Below are 27,950 nucleotides of genomic sequence, written 5' to 3'. Positions count from 1 at the left end.
TTGTGGTCCCATTTGCATTTTTAGTAATAGAGCAAGCTTTTGAAAACGAATCAAAATGGCAAAGGGAGCAAACAAAGAGGGACGGAGGGAGTAATGTATTAGCAATTGAGCACTACTGGTGCGCAATAAGTGTATGTCTCCTATGAGACTGTAATCGCGTAAGATCGTTGACGTTAGCGTTAAAAATTTACTATTTTATTACAAACTATAACTATTTGATTAGAAACTGCAACTTACTATTTGATTACAAAATATAACTAAAAGAAGTAGAACATAACTATTTGATCACAATGTGTAACTATTAGATTTTAAAAAATACAACTATCTGACAAGGAAGTTGGTCTTATACATAAGACTAAGTGGAACTGAAATTAAGACCAAAAGAACAGAGCCTTATTATTCTCTCTTTTCTAATTCTAATACCTTAAAGTTAACTCTAATTAGGGCTATTTTGTATTGTGTGGGCACATAATAAATTGTCAATTTGCCACGTTAGAAATATTGTTCAAGTCAAAAGTAAAGGTTATGACTCGATAATTATTCGAAGGTCGATTGAATTACTTAATAAGGGTGAATAATTTGAATTGGCCCATTTTAGTTATTTGATAAACTCGTTTATTTTAATAGCAAAAATCAGACAATGACCGTATAAACCGATCATGACTACAAAGTCCAATTCAAAAAACCACTTTATATCAAAACCCTAAAAGCCTCCTTCGTTCACTATACTTTATTCTTGAACACTCATTTTTATCCTTTGAAAATAGACAGTTTCCTGCAAATATTGAGCACTCATTTTCTGGGCTACAAATCTGTAACCAGGCTTTATATACCCTTAAAACGGGAATAACACACTGCACCTAAAAAGTTCAAAAACTGATGAATAAAATCCTTTGGAGTATAATATACTTTGAACTACCTTTGCCAAATACCACAGTTATTTTACATAGCTGCAACCAAAGATGTTCATCTTCAAGTATAGAACTTATGGCAATGCCATAAAAACCTGCAACTAAGAGCCTTAGTTCCACAGTTTACTATCTCATTTGTATCAAGATTCAAAATTTGCTATAAATATAACAAAATACGAATGAATGACCAATGTGCAAATCTATTTCTATTCTATTTACAAATAACAACTACAAACTCTTGACACCCTCTACCTGAAGTGTCAGATCCTTTACCCCAGCATCCTCAAGTACGTGCATGACACGTGCTTTTGTTGCAGCTTGGTCAATTTCTGACGAAATCCGGAGATGTAAAGTGCTGATAACATCTGTGTTCGTCAAACTCCAGACATGCAGGTTCTGGATGCCTGAAACTCCTTTTATTTTCATAACATCAGTAACAGCAGCTTTAAGATCCTGTTCGTGGGCTCGGGGAACCCTCTGCAACAAAACTTCAGCAGAGTTCCTCAGTAAAGGTATTACAGATGATACAATTAGGACTGATATGAATATAGAACAAGCTGGATCTGCAACAAGCCATCCTTTATATTTGATTAACAGGGTTGATATCACAACTCCAACACTCCCCAAAGTGTCTGCTAGAACATGCAAGAAGATGCCTTCCATGTTGTGGTCAATATGTTGGTGACGAGGCTTCTTGCTGTGGGAGGATTCAGTCTTTGAGTCTAGATGATGACTGTGACTGCATGAGTCCACTCCAGGAACTGTGGGGATGCTCTTGCATACTTCATTATCATTATGATCATGGTGAATATGATGACCCTGTTCATGATGTTGATCATGGTGTCCACAAGAATGATTCTGGTCATGACTATGACTGTGGTCATGGTGTGCATGGCTGTGGTCGTGGTGTGCATGACTGTGGTCGTGGTCGTGGTGTGCATGACTGTGATCGTGGTCGTGGTGTCCATGACTATGATCATGGTCGTGGTTCCCGTGATGATGACTGTGATCATGATGTCCATGAGTATGACTATGATCATGATCCCCGTGAGAATGCACATGGTCATGTTGATGGCTTTCACCGTGCATATCATGGGAACCATTCTTACTCTCACCAACCAAAACACCATCATGATGCATAACCTCAGTAACATGATCATGATCATGGTGAGTATGAGAGTGGGAGTCGGAATGTGAATGAGAGCAAGACCCGCCATGGGCATGATGGTGCTCCTCGTGAAAGAAGATCAAGCCCACAACATTTACAAGAAGTCCACCAATAGAAACAGCCAATAAACTATTAGTTGAAATCTCCTGTGGATCAAGAATTCTTTCCAATGATTCTAACACTATTAGAGCTCCAACCAAAACCAAAAGAACTGCATTAACATATCCTGAAAGCACCTCAAACCTACCACGTCCATAGTTAAACTGGCTATTGGCAGGCAAACGGGAGATATAACTAGCATAAAGCCCAATAGCCAATGCAGCACAATCAAACAACATATGACAAGCATCAGATATCAACCCAAGACTATTGCTCATGAACCCAGCAACAAATTCCACCACCATATAGCCAGTATTGATCATGAGGAAAAGGGCAATTTTCCGAGATTTACGTTCACTCAACACATGGCGAATTGGCCTCATTACCATTGAAAGGAATGTTTCTGAAGATTCTGCCCCTAACTCCACATATCTACTACGGGCCCAATTCAATTGCTGAATCGCAACCCAAAGCAAAAACCCACAGATCAACAATCCCCAAAGTGAGAGCTCTGGGAAGTAAACAAGCTCCAAAACAAGTGTACACAAAAAGGTGATGAGAAACTCCTTCTCAGAGTCACTAGGATTCACCCGCTTCTCATCATTATACCACTCATTCAAGAGGACACCAAACAAGACTGTGTTTGCCAGCGACCAACCCAGATTCATAATGGAAACACTACCACCCTCTGCTTCAAAAACAAGCATATTAATGATGGCAGGGAAAAAAAGCATGGAAGTAGTGAAGAATAATGAAATCAACTGAACCCGTTTTCGACCCAATTGCCTAATAGTCCCCCAATTCATCAAATCCCTCTCATAACACCCCAAAAACCCAGACAAGAAAGGGAGAAGCATTGGCACAATTCTCAAACAATTACCATCAACAACCACCATCAATGAATTTTGAATTTTACCAAGATTACTATAAGAAAGAGGGAAACAATCCATCCGATCCCAACTCACAGATAAAAGGAATAGACCAGAAAACAAGGCAAAGAATCCTCGAACCCTGGAATGCCCGTCTCGATCCCAGTTCTGGTCCTTCCAGAACCGGAAGGCCATATTCCCAGACAGTTCAGCCAAGATCATAGCAGCAGTCCCACAATAACGGAGGGCTTGAAACCGAAGGAGGAAGACCATACCAAGGACAAGGGACTTAAAGAGGAGGTGTCTAACCTGGGATTGAGAAAGGGAGGATAGAGAAAAAAGCGGTAAGCGAGGGTGTTTGGAGTAGAGGGAGAAGCTGAGAGTGAGGAGGAAGGAGAGGAGAGAAACGAGAAAGGAGAAAGGGAACAGAGAGAAAGACGGGGAGGAGCGGAGGAAAGGAAGGACGGAGTAGAGAGACCGCAAGGAGAAAAGGAGCAGGAATAAGAATGGAATCGAAGATTTGTCATTGATGGTGCTGGTAGATCGAGAGAGTCGGGTTTTAGACGGGGTGGGAGTAGGGGTTAAAGGATATGCAGAAGGGTGGCGCAAGGCTGTGAGCACATTCGTGCGTGGCGGGACAGATAGGCGTTGTGGCCGGTGATGATGGTGGTGGCTGTCTTCCATCTGTGTGATTAATGAGTGATATTCGAGAGAGAAAAGAGGGACAGGTAAGGGGCTGCTCTACTGTCAAAGGTCTTCCATTCGCTGCTGCACCATTTTCGGAACTCACAACAGTACCTAGCAAGCAAATATCATACAACAATTATTAATATAAAATTATAAACAAACATAATTTACAAAACTGTTAAAGTTAAGCCATTCTGGTATAAACACCAATCATCTATGCATATATTCATGTGAAAAGTCTTGTCTTTGTCACCATATCAAGTGACTTCTTGAATCATCTCTTATCTGCTAGCACCTACTCCGTAGCTCGAGAAAAAATAATGAATCGATAACAACTATCTAAGAGATGCACTATCCTGCCAACTTCAAGGACATCAATAATTCACACCTTAATACTTTACATCTTGGTAGCCTTACTTCAAACACAACTGGGCCATCATTCGCTTCCCTCCCTTCCCCCATCTGCCTCACCCCAAATCCTGCTTATTCTCTTCTATTAAAGTTCAGATCATCATCAAATTGAAATTCAAATCGACAATTGAACAATTAACGGGAAAATGGGCAAATTTCTAAGGCAGATAGCTAGTGATGATCCATACCATCGGCCGACGTTTCCATTTCTAATTATTTTTTCCCTAAACTCTAAAATAAATGTAACAACAGCTGATTTGAAAGTAAAAAATTGAATACTTGGCCAATTTGGGTACATACATGAACAAGATCAGTTCTGCAGAAAAAAAACCTAATAAAAAAAAGCTGGTATTTTCAACACAAAAGAAAGCCAAATTCAACCAATTGAACAACATTGACTATCCAGCAGCAAGCTACGAAGCACGAAAACGCCAAAAAATCACGACTTACCGTTTCCGAAACGTCCTGGAACGGGGAAACGGGGAAACGCGCCGAAACCGTTTCAGAAAAATGGAGACGTGTTTGAAACTGAATTCATACCGGAAACGAATGGGAAACGAGATTTCAATCTAATATTCAGGTTTCCCAAGCAAACTTGCTGATTGTATGAAAGTTTTTCCGCCAGAAAACTGAAATTAGGTTGAAGAAGATAGGTTGAAATGTTGAATAAGATCTCAGGTACTCTGTATTTCACACTTGCATAGCCTATATTCGAAACCGTGCTACAAATTTGGGTCTGGCCCGAGTAGACAAATGGAAATTAAATCATTAAGGGTGTATTTGGTTCGGCATATTTTGGAATCAGGTATGTGTTTGAAATCATCCAATCCCATATTTGATGTTTGGTTAAATACGGAGTATTTTTATAAAATTTAAAATTTGGGGACCCATCTCCAAAACTCCTATGTATCGAGTTCTCATACTCAAGGGTGATGTGGGTATATGGAATTATATTAACTGAAAATAAAATCGACAGTGCAAACTCGATCAAACAAACACCATGACAGCCTAACCAATGTTACTCCACCACCGTCGCCGCCCAAGCTACCCAAAAAATCAATATCATAAAAATTATACTACAATGTTACTACCCTGTCGATTCGCCATCAAATCGCCAATGCCACCTAACGCCACCACAACACCCCCGCAAGAACCAAAATGACGAAATTAGAATACTGAAAAATAATTTAACTAAATATATCTTTGAATAAAATACCTAGATATATTGTTAATCGTCGAAATTTTGGACATTGAAGTCTAGATTTGTAGCTTCAAATGTAAAAAAAACAACCACCAAAAATCAAATTTCGTCTAGTGACAGAAGAATGTGATGGTTAGAGTTGAAGCAAAGCGAGCGATTGTGGTGGTGCAGATGGTGCCATATATCAAAATATAATGTTTGTCTTTTATATTTTATTGAATTTTAGTTTTTTTTTTTCCTTACATCTTTAAGTAGAAGAGGAGAGGAAGGTGTAAAAAACAAAAAGATGAGAATAAGGAGGAGAGTATATTATCGATATGATTAAATTCTAAATTTACTTTACCAAACAGATGGAATAAGTTATGATTTTCTATGTATCGTTGATTATAAACTCATGGGTTTAATACTCAAACATATACCTTATACCCATGGTCGAACCAAACAGGGTCTAACTGAATAGTCACAAAATATGGATATGACTGTATGCATTAAAAATATCATAAATGCCACTAATTAGAATATTGTACACAAAACTTCGACGTTAATAGATTTTTTTTTATTTTATCTTTTCTCCTTACTTTACCTCGTAATAACATTTTGAAAATTGTTTTTTAAATTTTAAAAATTATTCATTAATAATTAATCATATGTTAATCAACAATTTTTTTATTATCTTAAATATATATTTTTTAATCGATCAATAACTTCAATAACTATATACTAAAATGCACATCATGATTGACACGTGTCATCTCTCGATGTGTCTTTGACTTCTTTTTTTAATTTAATTTAATTTTATAATGTCTACTCCATTAAAGAAAATTTTAAAAACTATAAATTTTATAATTTGTTTCCTTCCATATCATAGAACAATATACGGAGTATATTACAAGTAATATTACGATTTCATTTATTATGGCAAGAATCGAAAATAATACACTGCACTATTACTATTGATTTTCTAATATTAATATGAAAAATATCAATCACGTAACATGGAAAAAATTGCAAATTATACACTGCACTATTACTATTGATTTTCTATTATTGGTTTATATGTTACTAATTACTATCATAAAAATATATGATTTTACAATCTTAACAAATGAATTTCAACCGCAATATAAAAATTTAGATAAATCATTTAACTCTTATGTTTCTTAAACTTAACTTATTATTAAACATAATTTCTATTCAATTTTCCCGAAAAAAGTGAAAATAAATTAAAAATACTGATGTTCAATTTGTAGTTTACGTACTTAGTATAATTCATGTTTAATTGACCACTTTGAACTAGAGCTGGCAAAAATTGACCCAACCCACCAACCCAACCCGAACCCAACCCAATAATAAAGGGTTGGGTCAAGATTTTCAACCCGTTTAATTAAATGGGTCAACCCAACCCAACCCGTTTAATTAAATGGGTTGGGTCAGGTTGAAATTTTCAACCCGAAAACAACCCGTCTAACCCGTTTAAGTGCAAGCAAGTATGTAATATATATATGTATAATGTGATTTGAAAGATTTTATTTCTCATTTTCCCTTCAACATTGAATAATTATTTGACGTTTTGATTCATGTCAAATACATATTGAAAAATTACTTTTTGCAATGAGATATGCCATAACAAAATCACCTCGCAATTCTATAGTCAAATCAATTTACAATTAAAAGTGGAAAAAAAAAAATTAAACGTGTAACACCCCGACAATTCCCATTTTCTAAAATAACCTCTTTTTAAATATAACTGTAGGGAATTATCAAAGTATTATCGCCCGTGTAAAAACGTACGGCTTATTCAGAATTTTGCAGCGGAAAACATAAAACTAACTTTTGGGTTCATAATTAATCTATTACATATTAGGTCCAAAACAATTAACTGAAATAAGGAAATACGAATAGTACGACAAGTTTCAAATTCAAGTTAACAAATTGAATCACTTAATTAAACAAATAGAACTACAAGCTCTCTAATCCCGATCCCAATGATGCATCATCTTCAAACCTGTAGATGGGCAATGCTTATTGATCCTTAGAGACTGCTCACCAGAAATGGGTCATCACAGGATCAATAAGGCATAGCCATGATCAACACACACAAACAAGCACGTAATCAGCAAAGCTGAGTACTACATACTAAAGCAATAAAAATCCTAACATGATACTATTAAACATAATTAAGGGCAAACAAAGCATGATAATCTAACGACCATACCTAACTAGACTAAGCTAGACTGGACTAGACTTTTTATAACAATAGCATTATTTTAATTTAAATAGGCAATGGACCGAGTTTTCTAGCTAGGCGAGGTACGGGCGCGACTCCGTAACCTCAGTGACCTGCGATATCGAGGAACGTTTGACTGAAAATAGGACGCGGTGATCAATCCGGTCCGAATGAAAGGCCATGGGCTACCACCATGAACCCCAACTCCTGTTTGTCCGTCACTTTAGACGTGCACAGTCTAAAGCTATTGCTACTCAGTTTCACTTTACATGATTTACAAATTGACACCCTGTTATGACTCAACAATCACATAAGGCATGCAACTCACATTTATTTATAACTGTTTTTATCTTGGAATTGAGTAAGTGATCACAAAGGCATCTAACAAGACTCATTCCAATTAACTCCAATCTTTTCTTTAATACTAATTAACCCCTGAATATGGGTATAAGGTTTCAACTTACTAAATGAGGTCCTCCGCCCTCATAAAGTAGTGAAAAGCTAAAAAGGGAACAACAATTAACTGATCTGAATTATATACTAAACAATCTAGCGTTCCCAATCAAACATGTTTGCATCAATCTTCCATACTAACATGTTAAAATCCTCAAAATGCAATAAAGGTTTAATATGTTCATCCAACAGTATCAAACATGCAGTTTCAACCCGACTAAGTTCATCAACAACATTAACATAACCAGGTTCATCAATAATACACATGGTTTCAACAATTAGCACACATTCCAAGCACACAGGTATGTACGTACCTTGTGTAAACAAACTGATAGGCCACTTTAACACTTTCAAAAGTCGCCTAAAGAGAATTCTCCGCCTAAAACAACCAATAAATAATCTCAATCAATTTCTGATCATTGACAACCATAATAAAGCATTCTAATTGCATCCTAAGCATATTTAGAACTTTCCCCAATATCAAAACTTAAACATTTGATTTCCTAGAATCATAATTGTTGAATTAGTTATTGAAATTCGTTGAAAACTTTTGCAAACATCGTACTTTAAATTTTCCGCACTATAGATTCATTTAAAAGCTTCACCATGGTCAATCTACGTCCCTAGTACATTGAAACAACAAATTTAATAATCCATACTCGACCTACCATGATTTACAATCATAAAAACCTTGAATTTCATACTTTAATCAATCAAAAAACTAATATTTCAATGCATTTATATAATCTGAAAATAAAATAATATTGTTTAAATTATAATATACGAATCTGAAAATTAATAATTCAATTACGCACGTGTAAAAATCTGAAATTTGCAAATTAAACCATGAGACTTATAATCTAAATTCAAGAATCATAATTTAAGCTAAAAATATATATAATTAAGACATTCAATTAGTCTAGGGTTTAAGGGTTTAACCGAATAAGGGAAGGGGGAGAACTGCCGGCGACGAGGAAGGCTGGGCGGCACGCGGCGGTGCGGCGAGGAAGGCTGGGCGGCACGCGGCGGTGCGGCGAGGTGGTGTTGCTGGCAAAACAATCAAGGCATGGTTTGAGAGCCATGAAAAGGAAACGAAAGAAAGGAAAACACGACGGGAGAACGGAAATAAGGAGGAGGAATCTACCGTGCAAGGGTGGACGACGAGGACGGCGGTTATTGCCGAACCACGAGCGCTCAGCGTGGTGGTGGTGCTGTGCGAGAACAAGAACCGGTTGAGGAGGAGATCAAGAAAACGAACAAGAGAAAGAGAACGACAAGAGAGAAGGTGGGCGTTACCAGTGGCGACGGGATGCCGGTGACGTGCTGGTGGGTCCGGCGGCGTGAGCAGCGGCAGCAAGGAGGAGGGTGTTGAGGGTTTGGTGCTTGTTACGTGAACAGTGAAGGAGCAAGAGGAGGTTTTTTTTTTTTTTTTGTGTTTCTTTGGGTTCACGTGCATTAGGAAAGGGGAGGGAGTATTTTTATTGGTTTGGGCTTTTACCCAATTGGGCTAGGAGTAGGGTTTAGGTTATTGAATCCGAAATGGTTAGGGTTGCTTGCTAATTTCAATCGAACGTGATTTCGAAATTCGAATTCGTTTTAACGTAAAATTCAAAAATACATTTTGATTTCATAAATCATTAAAATTATTCAAAATGAAATAAAATAATTATATTTTAATTACACATTCATTTCTGAAATCCGTAAATTATATTTAAATGTATTAATATACGTTAAAATATATAAACAAAATATATAAAATTACGGGGGATTACAATCTACCCCTCTTAAAAGAAGTTTCGTCCCGAAACTTGACACGAAAATTCACATATCTTTCCAAACTTTTCAACTTATTCTTATTGTAGAAGCACTTTGTGCCACTCTTGTTCACTCTTTTGCCAACACAGAGTTACTTGCAATATTCAAGAACACATTTTCTTATGCGGAGAATCTATTTACTTGCATCAACATGTAGAAGTGGCTAAAAATAAGCATAAAATGCATAAAAATACCATAAAAATAGGTAAAAAGCGCGAATTTCTATCGCATTCTACCCCCCTTAAAGAAAACGAGTTACGCCCTCGTAACTCACCTCAGGAAATAACTCTGGATACTTGATCTTCATTTCAGCTTCGGCTTCCCACGTTGCCTCTTCGTACTCGTGGTTTGACCAAAGCACTTTCACTATGCTGACGTCCTTATTGCGTGTACTACGCACTTTTCTATCAAGGATTTTCACAGGCCTTTCTTCGTATGTGAGGCTACTATCGATCTGGATTCTCTCAGGCTCTAAGATATGACGCTCATCAGGGATATAGCGCTTTAGTTGGGAAATGTGAAACACGTCGTGCATCTTTTCGAACTCCATTGGCAAGGCTAACTTGTAAGCTACTTTCCCTATTCGTTGCAGAATCTCATATGGGCCTACATACTTGGCACTTAGCTTCCCCTTTTTCCCGAATCTCATCACACCCTTGGTTGGTGATACTTTCAAGAACACTTTATCACCTACTGCAAATTCATCATCTCTTCTTTTCAGATCAGCATAACTCTTTTGCCTATCCTGGGCAGCTTGAATTCTAGCCTGAATCATTTTTACATTCTTGACAGTCTCCTCAATGAATTCCGTTCCCAAGATTATATTTTCACTGAAATCATTCCAGCAGGTGGGACTTCTACATTTTCTCCCATATAGTGCCTCAAAAGGTGCCATCTTAATGCTTGCATGGTAGCTATTGTTGTATGAGAATTCGATCAAGTCTAGATGGTCTTCCCAACTACCCTTAAAGTCAATCGCACAAGCCCTCAACATATCTTCCATAGTCTGGTTTGTTCTCTCAGTCTGACCATCGGTTGCAGGGTGGAAAGCAGTGCTCATTTTCAAAGTTGTCCCAAGGTTCAACTGGACCTTTTGCCAAAATTTCGAGAGGAATCTTGAATCACGGTCTGAGATAATATCGGTTGGGACCCCATGCAACCTCACTACATGCTTAATGTATGTCCTTGCAAGCTGTTTCTTTTTCCAAGTCTCTTTAATCGGAATAAACACGGCTGATTTTGTTAGACGATCCACAATCACCCAAATGGTATCATTTCCGTTCTTTGATCTAGGCAAGGCAGTAACAAAATCCATAGAAATGGAATCCCACTTCCATCCAGGCACTTCTAAAGGTTGAACTTTCCCCATGGGTCTTTTGTGGTCTATTTTGACTTTCTGACAGGTTAGGCATCTAGACACAAACTCAGCAACTTCCCGTTTCATATTAGGCCACCAATAGATTTGTTTCAGGTCTTTGTACAATTTGTCACCCCCAGGGTGCACAGAATATGGAGTATTATGCCCCTCATCCATAAGACGTCTCTTGAGTTCTTCACACTTCTGTGGTACACACCATCTCCCTTTGAACCTCAAACTACCATCCTCATGAATCTTGAAATCTACTTCTTTCCCTTGACCCATCTTTTCTTTGATTCTCTCTAGGCACTCATCCCCGGCTTGACTTTCTCTAATCTCCTCGAATATAGACAACCCCAATGATAATGCGCTCAGTTTTGCTTTGGTTTCCCCAGGGTTTACTATTTCCAGGCTAAGTCTCTGCATGTCTCGACACAACTCTTCAGGCACTACCAAGACATTCATACTATGGCTAGATTTTCTACTCAATGCATCGGCAACTACGTTTGCTTTCCCCTCATGGTACTGGATGTTCAAATCATAGTCTTTGATCAACTCTAACCATCTTCTTTGTCTCATGTTGAGATCTTTCTGGGTGAAAATGTATCTTAGGCTTTTGTGGTCTGTGAAGATCTTACATGTTGCCCCATAGAGGTAATGTCTCCAAATTTTCAAAGCGAAAACAATCGCAGCTAGCTCTAGATCGTGGGTAGGGTAATTAGCCTCATATGGTTTTAATTGACGCGACGCATACGCAATCACCTTCCCATTTTGCTGTAATACACACCCCAACCCATTCTTCGACGCATCACTATACACCTCAAACCCTTCATTCCCATCAGGCAAGGTTAAAACAGGTGCTGAGGTTAAACGCTCTTTGAGAATTTGGAAGGCTTCCTCACATTTTTCGCTCCACTCAAATTTTGATTCTTTCTTCATCAAGTTGGTTATGGGTCTTGCTATCTTTGAGAAATCTCTCACAAATCTCCTATAATACCCAGCTAGACCTAAGAAACTCCGAATATCAGACACATTCTTCGGGGTAGGCCACTCACTCACAGCTTGAATCTTGGCAGGATCCACAGAGACTCCTTCCTTTGACACATAATGCCCCAAAAATGCTACCTTTTCCAGACGGAACTCGCACTTAGAGAACTTTGCATACAACTGGTTCTTCCTAAGCGTCTCCAAGATAACCCTCAAATGTTCGTCATGTTCCTTTTCATTCCTCGAATAGATCAGAATATCATCAATGAATACCACCACAAACTTATCTAGGAACTCATGGAAAATCCTATTCATCAGGTCCATAAAGATGGCGGGTGCATTGGTTAACCCAAAAGGCATTACTGTAAACTCATAATGGCCATAACGAGTCCTAAATGCAGTCTTAGGAATGTCTTTTTCAGCTACCCTCAATTGGTGATATCCCGAACGCAAATCAATCTTTGAGAATACACTTGCCCCGTTCAACTGGTCAAACAGGTCATCTATCCTAGGCAAAGGATATTTGTTTTTGATTGTTACGTTGTTCAACTCCCTATAATCAATACATAGCCGCATACTCCCATCTTTCTTTTTGACAAACAATACTGGAGCTCCCCACGGTGATGCACTAGGCCTAATGTACCCCTTGTCGAACAAGTCCTGCAATTGTATTTTTAACTCACTCATTTCTGGGGGTGCCATCCTATAAGGTGCTTTGGATATAGGTGCAGTTCCGGGATTTAATTCTATGGTAAATTCAAGGGTTCTAGCCGGTGGCATACCCGGAATCTCATCCGGAAATACATCTACAAATTCTCTTACGATTGGGACATCCCCTATCTCTACCCCAACTTTCTTACTCACATCTTGGACACTACAGAAAAATAGTTCACACCCTTTATTGACCAGTTTCCTCACTTGTAATGCGGAGATCACCCCAAAGTTCCCAGACTTCCCAAAACGTCTATATGATATTGATTTCCCAGTAGGGTTCTTTAGGCTTACTTTCTGAATCTCGCAGTCTATCCTGGCCTTGTATAAGCTTAGCCAATCCATCCCCAGAATCACATCTAGGTCCCCCAAACTAAATTCTATCAAATTAGATGGAAAAGTGCAATCTTTTATTTTCAAAGGCAAGTTCTTAAATAATTTCGTACACCTTATTGTTGCACCATTAGGCATACTAACAGGTGAATCAATTGCCTCAAAATCTACTAACTTCAAATTTTTAACAATAGAGGTCGAAATAAAAGAATATGTTGCCCCTGAATCAAACAATGTTTTAACAGGTAAGGAGTTGATAGAGAAAGTACCCGAAACTACGTCTGCAGAACGTTCAGCTTCATTTCTACTCATTACGAACAGCTTTCCGGGAGCCTTGATGTTATTGTTGTTTCCATTGGCAGGTTTGTTTTGGTTTCCCTGGTTGTTTGGTGCCCCAGCAGGCTTCGAACCTTGGTTCCCCGAATGGTTAAACCCTGGTTTCCCTTGGTTACTACTCCCACTACCATTCTGCTCTCTCTTCTGCTTTGTAAAGCACTCATACTCTCTATGCCCCTTCTTACGACAGTAGTTGCAAGTCACCAATTCCCCCTTACAGTCCTTCCCAGGGTGATTGTTGTTGCACATCTTACAGTGATGCACTCTGTTAGGCTGGTTTTTGTTGGTGTAGTTATTCCCCTGGTTATTCCTTCCCTGAAAGTTGCCATTACCATTACCATCCCCATTTCCATTTCTATTCCTTTTGAAGTTCCCCTGACTTCCCCCAGCATTAAACTCTTTCCTTTTATCCCCAACAACAATGTTCTTTTTGTCCCTCCTGGTCTGCAGGCCATAAATATGGGCAGCTCTCCCATACACAATGTCTAAGGACGTAAAGGTTTCCCCGCCTAATCCCAGTTGGATTTCATCGGTTAACCCCTGTTCAAACCTCTGAGCCTTTAGTTCCTCAGTAGCTACCACCTCAGGTGCAAACCTCGACAAAGCTATAAACTTACTGTAGTATTCAGCGATGGTCATATTCCCCATCCTAAGGTTGATAAATTCCTGGGCTTTCTGCTTCCTCATAAAAGGAGGATAGAACTTCCCCCTCAAGGCAACAATAAAAGAATCCCAATTGAATCCCTCAGCAGCGCTTAGTCTAGTGCCATTTTCCCTCCACCAAAGGTCGGCCTCATCTTTCAGGTAGAGGACAGCTTGGCCTACTTTCATATGCTCAGGACAGTTTACCGCCCCAAATAGTTTCTCAAATTCCCTGATCCAGTTTTCAAGGAAGGTGGGGTCTGCCTGCCCCTTAAAGTATGGTGGCTTAACTTTCGCAAGCCTTTCAAACATGTCCCCTGCAGAATCGGGACGCTCAGTTCTTTCCTGGGTTAGTTTTTCCGCCAAGAGGCGAATAGCAGCAGCTAGGTCACTATTATTGGCCATCCTAGAGCGCGACCTGAAATTAATATGCTCTAGTTCAAGTTCGAAACTTTACTTACATTATCCTCTAGCAATGCAATATCACATTAACATTCAAAATGCACACGAAATGAACAATCATGCAAAACATTCAACTGAGAGACAAGGAATAACTTCAATCATCACGAATAATAAGTTAGAATAAAAGAAGAAAACATTCCATTTGCGTGCCCGTAAAACTCTGATCTTTTAGATAGTCAATAATCTAGCTTTTATTCCTCAGAAGAATGTCAATAACAATCCTAAATATTAACACACACCTGTTCTCAAAATGACGTAAAAAGGTTCTACGATATAACATAAATTATGGTTGGGCGGATTGTCCAACATTTTTCTCACACACAACTAAATATGTAAGCAAAGCTAAAGGGAAACGTCATCAGACTTGTCCTTTGATTCGCTATAACCTTCTAGGGTGAATAACTCATATTTAAGTTCATCATCGTCATCCATATCAAAATAATAAGCTTCTTTTCTTGGCCTAGAGGATCTTCGTAGACCTTGAAGTTGATGATTAGCTTCCTCAGGCTCAGGCTCAGGTTCAGGTTCATGTTCGGGCTCAAACTCAAACTCAGGTTCAACCTCCAATTCATGTTCGAATTCAAACTCAAATTCTTGTTCGAACTCAAACCCAAATTCATGCTCAAACTCAGGCTCCGAATCGCTTTCAGGTCTCAAAACAGCTTGATAAATATCGACTCTAGTTTGCCCTCTAGCACGATCAAATTCACGAAGGGCTTCATCATCACTATCAGGTTCTCCTGCTCTTAAAACTCGACGCAAAACAAGTTCATGGCTGGTGTAACTGTTAATGTCAGACTCGTAATCCATTTCATTTTCATCATCGCTTAGAACAATAGGGTTAGAATTGCTCCCTATTCTATTTCCTTGTATGCCAGACATGATTAGTGATCTATAACAATTAAACATAGTTTCTATGTTAGTAATTAGTACTCTCACTTACCGTATGATCCCACAATACACAATAAGTAAGAATATATATATCAATCGCAATGCATAGGGAAGACACGACAGTTAGCAGGTAGAGAAATTACAATCATGTTGACATAATGCATGCACAATGCTTCTATTCTATATGCCTTTTCCTATACTACCCAACTCTCAAAATAATCATAGTATATGCAACATTGAAGCATAAAAGGATAAACAAGAATGATTTATAAGAATTAGATTGATTAAAAGAATAATTATTAAACGATAAATAACTAAATAATTTTTTTTTTTTTTTTTTTTTTTTTTTTTTTTTTTTTTTTACGGTACTGTAGCAGCAGCAGCAGTAAAATTTTTTTTTTTTTTTTTTTTTTTTTTTTTTTTTTTTTTTTTTTTTTTTTTTTTTTTGAAATATTAATTTAAATTTCAAAAGAATCGAAATACATTTATTCGCATAAAAACGTATTTCAAAGCACGATTCAAGAGTCAATATTAAAATAAATTCAAACATTTCTAGCTAATAACTTTAAATTTATTCACTAGTGTGAAATTACTTTTACATAACTAATTAGTTGGTTAGGCGCCTAAGATATAAAAGGTAGACACGAAATGTCAGTAAAACCTTTAGCTCAAAAATACCACTTTGTAACACCCCGACAATTCCCATTTTCTAAAATAACCTCTTTTTAAATATAACTGTAGGGAATTATCAAAGTATTATCGCCCGTGTAAAAACGTACGGCTTATTCAGAATTTTGCAGCGGAAAACATAAAACTAACTTTTGGGTTCATAATTAATCTATTACATATTAGGTCCAAAACAATTAACTGAAATAAGGAAATACGAATAGTACGACAAGTTTCAAATTCAAGTTAACAAATTGAATCACTTAATTAAACAAATAGAACTACAAGCTCTCTAATCCCGATCCCAATGATGCATCATCTTCAAACCTGTAGATGGGCAATGCTTATTGATCCTTAGAGACTGCTCACCAGAAATGGGTCATCACAGGATCAATAAGGCATAGCCATGATCAACACACACAAACAAGCACGTAATCAGCAAAGCTGAGTACTACATACTAAAGCAATAAAAATCCTAACATGATACTATTAAACATAATTAAGGGCAAACAAAGCATGATAATCTAACGACCATACCTAACTAGACTAAGCTAGACTGGACTAGACTTTTTATAACAATAGCATTATTTTAATTTAAATAGGCAATGGACCGAGTTTTCTAGCTAGGCGAGGTACGGGCGCGACTCCGTAACCTCAGTGACCTGCGATATCGAGGAACGTTTGACTGAAAATAGGACGCGGTGATCAATCCGGTCCGAATGAAAGGCCATGGGCTACCACCATGAACCCCAACTCCTGTTTGTCCGTCACTTTAGACGTGCACAGTCTAAAGCTATTGCTACTCAGTTTCACTTTACATGATTTACAAATTGACACCCTGTTATGACTCAACAATCACATAAGGCATGCAACTCACATTTATTTATAACTGTTTTTATCTTGGAATTGAGTAAGTGATCACAAAGGCATCTAACAAGACTCATTCCAATTAACTCCAATCTTTTCTTTAATACTAATTAACCCCTGAATATGGGTATAAGGTTTCAACTTACTAAATGAGGTCCTCCGCCCTCATAAAGTAGTGAAAAGCTAAAAAGGGAACAACAATTAACTGATCTGAATTATATACTAAACAATCTAGCGTTCCCAATCAAACATGTTTGCATCAATCTTCCATACTAACATGTTAAAATCCTCAAAATGCAATAAAGGTTTAATATGTTCATCCAACAGTATCAAACATGCAGTTTCAACCCGACTAAGTTCATCAACAACATTAACATAACCAGGTTCATCAATAATACACATGGTTTCAACAATTAGCACACATTCCAAGCACACAGGTATGTACGTACCTTGTGTAAACAAACTGATAGGCCACTTTAACACTTTCAAAAGTCGCCTAAAGAGAATTCTCCGCCTAAAACAACCAATAAATAATCTCAATCAATTTCTGATCATTGACAACCATAATAAAGCATTCTAATTGCATCCTAAGCATATTTAGAACTTTCCCCAATATCAAAACTTAAACATTTGATTTCCTAGAATCATAATTGTTGAATTAGTTATTGAAATTCGTTGAAAACTTTTGCAAACATCGTACTTTAAATTTTCCGCACTATAGATTCATTTAAAAGCTTCACCATGGTCAATCTACGTCCCTAGTACATTGAAACAACAAATTTAATAATCCATACTCGACCTACCATGATTTACAATCATAAAAACCTTGAATTTCATACTTTAATCAATCAAAAAACTAATATTTCAATGCATTTATATAATCTGAAAATAAAATAATATTGTTTAAATTATAATATACGAATCTGAAAATTAATAATTCAATTACGCACGTGTAAAAATCTGAAATTTGCAAATTAAACCATGAGACTTATAATCTAAATTCAAGAATCATAATTTAAGCTAAAAATATATATAATTAAGACATTCAATTAGTCTAGGGTTTAAGGGTTTAACCGAATAAGGGAAGGGGGAGAACTGCCGGCGACGAGGAAGGCTGGGCGGCACGCGGCGGTGCGGCGAGGAAGGCTGGGCGGCACGCGGCGGTGCGGCGAGGTGGTGTTGCTGGCAAAACAATCAAGGCATGGTTTGAGAGCCATGAAAAGGAAACGAAAGAAAGGAAAACACGACGGGAGAACGGAAATAAGGAGGAGGAATCTACCGTGCAAGGGTGGACGACGAGGACGGCGGTTATTGCCGAACCACGAGCGCTCAGCGTGGTGGTGGTGCTGTGCGAGAACAAGAACCGGTTGAGGAGGAGATCAAGAAAACGAACAAGAGAAAGAGAACGACAAGAGAGAAGGTGGGCGTTACCAGTGGCGACGGGATGCCGGTGACGTGCTGGTGGGTCCGGCGGCGTGAGCAGCGGCAGCAAGGAGGAGGGTGTTGAGGGTTTGGTGCTTGTTACGTGAACAGTGAAGGAGCAAGAGGAGGTTTTTTTTTTTTTTTGTGTTTCTTTGGGTTCACGTGCATTAGGAAAGGGGAGGGAGTATTTTTATTGGTTTGGGCTTTTACCCAATTGGGCTAGGAGTAGGGTTTAGGTTATTGAATCCGAAATGGTTAGGGTTGCTTGCTAATTTCAATCGAACGTGATTTCGAAATTCGAATTCGTTTTAACGTAAAATTCAAAAATACATTTTGATTTCATAAATCATTAAAATTATTCAAAATGAAATAAAATAATTATATTTTAATTACACATTCATTTCTGAAATCCGTAAATTATATTTAAATGTATTAATATACGTTAAAATATATAAACAAAATATATAAAATTACGGGGGATTACAAAACGGGTCAACTTCAGGTCAACCCGTTTATAGTTGGGTTGGGTTGGGTTGAAAATCTCAACCCGTTTAATTAAACAGGTCGGGTTGGGTTGGAAAAATCTCAACCCGTTTATAAATGGGTCGACCTGATTTCGACCCAACCCAACCCATTGCCAGCTCTACTTTGAACTAATTGTGTCTTATACAAATTCAAAATTTTACTACGTCGTGACAAAATATTAATTCATTAAAAATATTTCATATTTATAATATTATTTACGAGTAATTATAATACTCCGTAAACAAATTTTAATTTCATATGTGCGTTACACGAGTCCTAAGCTAGCTAGTTATATATTTAAGTCGTTTCCCCGTATTTTACAATTTTGAAATTTGAAGTTTTCCCGTATCTCCGTTTCCCCGCTTCCGTTTCCGTTTCCTGTTTCCCGTTTCCAAGCAACCTAGACAGCAAGTGAAAGAGAAAATCTAGAAATCGAATCACTTGCCCTATAACAAATATTCAATAGAAGTAATACAATTTATGAAAATAAAATAGAACCCGGAAAACTAAATCACATATAACCCAGATTTTAAACATATTGATAATTGGATATTTACATGAACAAGATCGTAAATTTCCCAAACCCCAATCCGACGCCCATTTGCAATACCCCGAATAATTGGAAAAATAAATGAAATTCATTGATTCAAACCTCAAATCATGGGAATGCGATGCGACGACAAATCGGTAATACACCAAGATTGAGCCAATTTCTGAGCTGAAATTAACGATTGGAAGAGCTAAGGCAGTTTAATCTAGTGAGAGGCAACCAAGTTAGAACAAAAATGGAGTATAGTCGTATTCGTATCTGTTAGTGGTTGACTGACTTGAAATGAGAGTTGTAATAATTGACCAACCTGAATTATCCAGATATTTGTGTGTCCGGGTGTATAATCAAATTGCATATTCCGAGTGTATTCAAAACGACCCGAACCTAATGTGATTGAAAATTAATCTATTGTCACAAAGCTACTAGTCTTTATGCTACTCCGTATTATAAGTTTATAATCGAGTTTGTTACAAGAAGGACGTACATATATACCAAAAATTATTGTCTGGTTATATACAGACCAACTAACAACCTGATATAATCTACCAAAATATTCCAAAAGAAACAAAAACCACCTCTGAGCCTTAAGCATGAAGAACTTTGAATACATCCAAGCTAGAGGGCACAATCATCACTACCAACTTACATAGTTACACCTCTTTCGAAGTGCCACCACCATCATTGCTATCTGTATGCCTATCCTTCTTTTTCTAGCACTGGTGACAATAGGGATAGTGCCAAAACAAATATGAGTGTAACCACTTTTGTTTAGCTCAAAAACTGTCATGATTCCTAGGGCTGAGCAAAATTATCCGAAAAACCAAAAACCAGAAACCTGATCTAGGATCGATCCGAGAAAAGGGTACCAGAATCGATATGATTAGCGGTTCGGGTACTCGATCCGAAATTGAAGTATTGGATACGGATATCGTTTTATAAATGACGGGTACCCGATAATGATCCGATAATCCTTTTTTTTAAAAGTTTTTCCCAATTGAATTATTTTTTCCAAGAGCTCAAAATCCTAAAATGTTAATAATCAATGTTAATTTGAGTAAATTGTGATGTTATTAGTAATGTAGTCAAAATCATATACTAATATTAGCATTTGGTGTTGAATGATATTACAATAATCTAGCTATAAAGTCTACTTTTTTCAATTGGATATCATAACGATTACCTGGTATCCTTTCCGAAAGTTTGGGTACCCGAAATACAAGTACCGGAACTTAACGATTCGGTTTATGGATATCGATTTTAGCATTATTAGATATCGGTTTCCTGATCTGATAATGCTATAGGTTTGCAGGGTACCCGACTCGTGCTCACCCCTACCTATTCCTTGACTTCAAAATATGCCAAACAACTACCCAAAATAGCACCTTCCAATCCATATTATGAGCAAGGTTATAATTCATCCAGTTCGTCTAATTTTTTTTTTAAAGACACCAGATTAAAAGAGGACTTACATTTTAACCTTTGAAAAATGCAGTACCAAATGATATATACTAGTGAAGCTACGTCGTCGTCTTTGATCCTTCCAAATGCAAAATTTCTGTCCCTTGAAGTGTTTTGTTCGTCCAACCTGTTCTTCCTCTCAAGACACCCCGATGACTGTCTCTTCTTACTCTCGCCCAAGATTAAGAAGAGGTAGAAGGCCCGTATTTTCTACCAACTCTTGGTTTTGCAGGATAAGTATTGGTTCTAAAAGAAGTTCGTCTTGCCTCGTTGAAGACTCTTGGTATTCTGTTAAAAAGAAATTCTATGACTCCACCCCTCGTGTTTTAATTTGTAATGTAATTCCCGATTAGTGTTGTAATGATTTAGCTTTTGACAAAAAAAAAAAAAAACAACCTTTGATTAGATGCAAATGGTTATCAGAATGGACACCCCGTCTAGACTCTAGTCTAGAACAAAGAGGAGAAAGGAACTCCAACTTTTTTAATAAGCTCTCAGCCACTAGCAAGATCTCATGACAACAATTTAAATTAACATTTTATATATAAAGGGAGTTTTTATTTTCCATAGTGATTTCCATGAGTAATTCATAGAGATAGGGTTAGTGTGAATTGATTAAAAGAAAATAAGCTGATTGAATTGATATTAAAATTCCCATCCTTAGTTTCCATCCATCTACTGAAATCTTCCTGATTTGTACTATTGTAAAGAGGAGTTGCTAAAATAAGATCACAAATAGTCAAATATAAGAGGGAACAATATTTCTAATTTTCTCCACATTCCATCTCCTATTCCGAATGAATGTCACAAACAAACCAATGAGCTACCTACTATGGAACATCTATATCCACAAACTTATAAAGGGGTCATACACTCATACCTACCCAATGATCTCTATTATATATGGGAGCGCTTGAGCAGTGTAAATAGTCATTGCCTATTTTACCCTTTGTAAAATATTAAAAGAATAAAAATAAGTTAAACACAAAACATGAGAATTAATTTATAATATATTTATTAAAATTATCAAATCTTCTATATATATTATACTAAAAGAGAGGAAATCAATGTGGTGATGACAAGTGTCACTCATTGATTTGCCTCTCTTTTAATATAAATAAATAATTAAAATAAATATTTTTCTAACTATCTCTATTAAATAAAAATCTTTTATGGACTTCCTAGTATTAGATTTTCTACATGAAATTAAGGAAACTATGCATATACGGATTAACTAAATATACTATTGATTTTATTTATGTATAACATGAATATCTTTACATTTTGCATAATGCGTAACTATTTTTTATTGTATTTTATTCTATATATACATTGTTGTATTTCAATTTAGATCCGATATCTATATAACTATACTAAAAGAGTGGCCTAAAAGAAAAACTGACACATGGCGCTCTCACATTGATATTTTTCCCGATCTTTTTTCTTCCCCTGAATAAATGGACTGAATTACTTAGTTAATTTAATAATTTTTATTACATGTGCATATATTTTCCAAACCAAAAGATTATATGCGTGTGAATATTTCATTTAATATTAACACGGTAAAAATTTAGAGCTTTAAATTAAGCAATTTAATAATAGCATAAATAAAAGGATGGTCATAAAAAAAAGTAAGATATCCACGCAATTAGTGAATGTGTATTGGTCAACTATTATTTTTAAAATATTTATTTTATTTATTTATGAGTAGAATTAAGCGATAGGCATATAAATAATGTATTAACGACAACTTAACTTAAAGTTAATTGCATGTATAATTTCAAAATATTATTAGGAGTTTGGCCAATATTTTGTTGAATAAATTGATATATGTATAGTACGTACGTAATTTGGGATGCTTAAAATAATTCTTGTATATATGTCAATGAAAATGTAACGTACACAGTCTTGCATGTGAATATAATTGACATAAGTTTTTACAAATTTTTTACCAAATAAACCAATAGCCCGTCATGTATAAGATATCTACGACACACATCATAACTATCTATCCAAGACATTTACGGCGCACTTTATAACTATCTATCTATCAATAAATAACCTGGAACCACATCTGACACATGTCACACTCTCATTAAAAAAAATCGCTATTTTGCCCTTCCATATTTATTCGAATTAACTTATGTAATTATTTAATGTATGGAAATAAGACTATCTTATTTATTATGTCATTGCTTAAAAATAAGTACTAATATAGTAATATGTTTGCATAAGGAAACAAATAAAATTAACAACCTAACTACTTAACATTGTCGTATATAGGATACGTCACTTTAGTCAATTGATTTGATAAAGTCATAATATCAGGATTTTCTATCTATCGTATAATATACTAGAATAGAGGAAATTAATATGGTGATGACAAATTTCACTCTATCATTCGCCTTCTTTTCATATAAAATAAATAATATAATTTATAAAATTAACCATACTAATCTAACGCCTAATTAGAATATTTACCGATCTTGGAACGTTTAATAACAATATTATGGAAAGGAAAATTTGAATTCTAATGTACCTTATTTTGTCAGCAAGTTGTATTACAATTTAAATAATACGAAGTATGACAATATACAATACTATTTTACCCTATTAATATAATGCATAATAAAGATATTTAGCAATCTTAGAACATCACTAGGTTTTTAACAACAATATTATTAACGCAACTTTACCATACTAATGTAACATAATCTCATATCTAATATCTTATACGGAGTATTAAATAAATAATTATATCTTCAACTATTAAATTAAAGAACATAATCATGCATATTTAATTAAAGAGAAGGACAAATATTTTATGTAATTATCCATCTATATACTACTAGCTTCATTTTCATAATGATATTTTCAATTACATTTTGCATAAATATTTTAAAAATAATGTAGAGTATAAGAAAATGTGGGTGCATGTAATAAAATATTGATAAAATAACAGAGATATATAAAAGGGTGTATGAGCGAAGAAAAAAAAGAGAGAAAGTGAGTGAAAAATTGTAAATGTTTTGGGGTAAGAGGGGTAAGCGTGCATGCCCAAAAATAGTTAAAAAAAATATATAAATAACATTTAAAAGGGACTACCTAATATTAAAATATATTTTTTAAAATAAATACTCCGTATTTTTTAATATTATTTTAAAACAATATAAATAACATTATGAAATGGACTAAAAAGAAAAATGTAAATATCATTTAAAAGGAAGGTAGTACGGAGTATAACACAAGCAAATTGATGCAAGACTGATAAAATTTATCTTCTAATATACATATATTGCTAAATCAACTTACCCCGCTATTAAGGTTAGTAACTCGATTTTTACTTAAAGTAGGTAAGCACGGGATTATAAAAGATATACATGAATGAAAAATCGTACTACCTCCGTTGCGGAAAGATGTTTACTCTTACTATTTGCATAATAAAGTGTAATAACCCTTATTTTATCTCTAACAATGCTAATTATTGTAGTAAAATAAAATACTATTTTATCAATAAACATAATTGTTTTATTAAATTTTATAAATGTTAGCTATTATCTTAAATCTAAAAGTAGTACTTTATTATTCTAATAATTATCATGATCTACTTATTATAAAATTGACTTATTATAAATTGTTTTTGTTTTACCTAGACAATTAGTGGGAGGCACCTACACCAAAGAAACCGTATGACTCATTAACCTCCATCACCAAGTAACCCCTAGTATCTCGCATACGTGATCAGGCCTCAAGATTTAACTCATCTCAATCTTATTATGATTTGAATTGTCCAACAAACTTAGGATCATAACCCAATCCACCGTGATCTTATTCCATCCATCTCTAACAAACTTCCCGAAACTAACAAACTAGCTACTTATCTTTTAGCAATGCTTATCATCATCTTATCCCGGTTAATTAGTATTTTAACCCTTAACTTCACACTTTTAGGATTTCCTATAAATACTGACTTTGTCATCATTCCTAGGGTTTTGCAAAAACATATTACTCCCTCACATCCTCTCCAGAAGAACCACTCAAGAAAACTAAAGATAAACCTCGATCGCGGAAGTTGGTTTCTACCTACTTTCGGCTGCACCGAAACACCACTAAATTACACCGAATACTACCGTGAAAAACACTACCTTGTAGTCTGCATCATCCCCTACACACTTGGCTTTACATTTTAGAAACCCGATCGGTAACGAAGGTAGTGTTCCTTTCCGAAATTGGCTTGGTTGCTCGACTATTCTTTTGCATTTTTTTTAGGTGTCTTGGTTACGTAAAGTTAACTCTTTTCTTGAGGGTTCATCCTTTTCTCTTGAGTCACATAAGAGAAAGGATTTCATTATTAACCTCTGTTTTCATTAAACTTTGGTACTATATTTATAAATAAACAAATTCTTTTTTTTATGAAATCGATTCTAACACTGCTACGTATTTAGATGCTAGGTTGATTTAGCTTTCCTTATAATTTTGACTTATTATAGTAATAAGGTTATCATATTTTGGATTTAAATATTTTATCCACCCACTAATCTAACAGAGATTATAACAAGGCCTTTCACACCCGCATCGTACACACACACACATATATATGTATCGTAAAATATGTCTACTATATATATTACATAGGTTACGACCACTATGGTATTTGACACTGGTTATGTTATACTTGGTTGTAGAATCCGTAGAGCGGGAAGATCCCTATTAGTGTGCGTGTACGCGATCTTTGAAACTATATAAGCAGTTAAGGTAAGCTACTATGTTCACCACTTTGTAAACCCTATAAAGAAATATGGTTTTTACGTGAATACGTGTGATATGTTGTTTTCTTGGTATTTTATGTTAAAGATTATTACGGCATGTGACTTATCGAATTATACTATACATATTTTATTAGTCGGAATGGTTGAACCGTGACATACGATAGTCAGATATGTGCCTAGCTTATTAATGTAACTTATATATATATATATATGGGTATGCAGTGAGATTAGAAGTGTTAGAAAACCCCTTTAATATTTTTATATGTTAACAATTTGATGTAGGTGGTAGTAAGTTGCCTTGATTTTCGAAATGACCTTGCGTAAAAGTGCAAAATAATTGCTTGTTGATAACTGGTTATGCATGTACAATCATACACACTCTCTATTAAAATATAAGTACTTAAAATGTAATACACTTGGTCGGTAAGACATCTTAGGCAGGATCCCCTAAGGTGATGAACATATTGGTGGTATGACACATCGTGTCTTAATATTTTAGTCGGAGCTAACTAGCACGACCTAGGCTTATTCTACTCCTTTGAGTTAAAAACACTCACTGGGGGGTGTGCACACTTAAAGACTAAGACCTGTTTGGTGGTTACATCCAATAGTCCAATACTATTGGGTGGTGGACTAGATTCACATTTTTCTGGTGGTTACATCCAATAGTCCAATACTATTGGGTGGTGGACTAGATTCACATTTTTCTGGTGGTTACATCCAATAGTTTAATATATACTAATGGGTGGTGGACGCGATCCACATCTCTCTGGTGGTTACATCCAATAGTTCAATATATACTATTGGGTGGTGGACTCGATCCACAATACTCAAATGGTGAACTTATAAGAAATTAAAAATAAACCCTTGTTACTTATGGTTATATGTACTAGTTTTATAAGAATTGTTTATCAATTTGTACTTATGTGTTTGTTAAATTATTATTATTATTATTATTATTTATTATTATTATTATTATTATTATTATTATTATTATTATATGTCTGCTTATTCAATAAGCGTTGATTACTCAGCTTTTGCTGACGTGTGTGTTTATTTGTTATGTGTGTTTGCGGCCATGTCTTTTTCTTATGGTGGCCCTGCGACGATCCTTTTGGAATTTGTCCACTATGGTGAGCAGTCAAGATTGACTGGAGCAGATGGATCGTGAAAGATGCAATTACAAGTTGAAAGAGCTCAATATTATCGTTTTGTCGTGTATGACCGTTTAATACTTCTAGTTTAAATAGACCACCTAGTAATCGAGTTGTAATAGATTGAGTATTGTAAGCCTTAGCACTTGACAATGTGATCAAGTGTGGCGGTGACACCTCCGATTTAGGTGTAAGTTTCCGCAAATTTATTATAAAGTCTTTTATATTCTTATTTCTTTCTAGTTAGTAAATCGGGGGTGTTACAAAATGGTATCAGAGCCAAATCGCTCTTTGGGATTGACGCAGAGATCTTCACATCTCAGCGTTTGAGTTGTCTAGGATTAAAATGACTAATTAAGAGTGAAGTTCAAAGTTATAGGACAAGCCGTTTAATTGAAGAGACTATCTCTTTTTACTTGTTAGTATGTGATTCTCCTTACATGATTATGTGACTAGTGTAATTAGAGTTCGGGGACGAACTCCTTTTTTTTAAGGTGGATAGAAGGTAATATCCTTAATATTTTATGGTTCAAAATGTTGCAAAATTTTATTGATTTTATTTTAGAAAGAGTTTCAAAGTATTAAATTTTCCAAACTTTAAGTTTCAGGACGAAACTTCTTTTAAAGAGGGTAGATTTTAATACCCTATATTTTTATAACTAAAAGTTTCCGAACAAACCTTCTTTTAAGGAGGGTAGATTTTAATACCTATATTTTTCTAACTTTAAGTTTCGGGACGAAACTTCTTTTAAGGGGGATAGATTGTAATAACCCTTATTTTATCTCTAACAATGCTAATTATTGTAGTAAAATAAAATACTATTTTATCAATAAACATAATTGTTTTATTAAATTTTATAAATGTTAGCTATTATCTTAAATCTAAAAGTAGTACTTTATTATTCTAATAATTATCATGATCTACTTATTATAAAATTGACTTATTATAAATTGTTTTTGTTTTACCTAGACAATTAGT

The 27,950-nt window shown here is 35.6% G+C and overlaps 1 protein-coding gene and 2 long non-coding RNA genes across 3 annotated transcripts; all 3 read right to left on the bottom strand.

Annotated features, from left to right (window-relative positions):
• Positions 1–892: 892 nt before the first annotated feature.
• Positions 893–4,839, bottom strand: LOC110798089 (uncharacterized). The gene is made up of 2 exons (XM_022003230.2): positions 4,596–4,839; positions 893–3,845 (listed from the first exon to the last, which is right to left on the bottom strand). The coding sequence occupies exon 2, from the start codon at positions 3,729–3,731 to the stop codon at positions 1,140–1,142; it is 2,592 nt and encodes an 863-aa protein (XP_021858922.1). The 5' UTR covers positions 3,732–3,845; positions 4,596–4,839; the 3' UTR covers positions 893–1,139.
• Positions 4,840–7,049: 2,210 nt separating this feature from the next.
• On the bottom strand, positions 7,050–9,638 carry LOC130469352 (uncharacterized). Its single transcript, XR_008929839.1, has 5 exons — positions 9,323–9,638; positions 9,171–9,237; positions 8,966–9,073; positions 8,341–8,405; positions 7,050–7,385 (listed from the first exon to the last, which is right to left on the bottom strand). It is a non-coding gene; the product is annotated as an uncharacterized lncRNA (long non-coding RNA).
• A 6,589-nt stretch (positions 9,639–16,227) lies between these two features.
• Positions 16,228–18,826, bottom strand: LOC130470653 (uncharacterized). The gene is made up of 5 exons (XR_008931365.1): positions 18,525–18,826; positions 18,373–18,439; positions 18,168–18,275; positions 17,543–17,607; positions 16,228–16,587 (listed from the first exon to the last, which is right to left on the bottom strand). It is a non-coding gene; the product is annotated as an uncharacterized lncRNA (long non-coding RNA).
• Between the last annotated feature and the right edge of the window lie 9,124 nt (positions 18,827–27,950).

The sequence above is a fragment of the Spinacia oleracea genome, chromosome 3 (assembly GCF_020520425.1).
Source record: "Spinacia oleracea cultivar Varoflay chromosome 3, BTI_SOV_V1, whole genome shotgun sequence".
NCBI lineage: Eukaryota > Viridiplantae > Streptophyta > Magnoliopsida > Caryophyllales > Amaranthaceae > Spinacia > Spinacia oleracea.
The sequence above is the reverse complement of the archived record's forward strand: the minus strand, read 5'-3'. Positions and strand labels throughout refer to the sequence as shown.

Coding starts and splice junctions, on each gene's coding strand:
- LOC110798089 (XM_022003230.2), bottom strand. CDS start 3,731: ATGGAAGACAGCCACCACCATCATCACCGGCCACAACGCCTATCTGTC.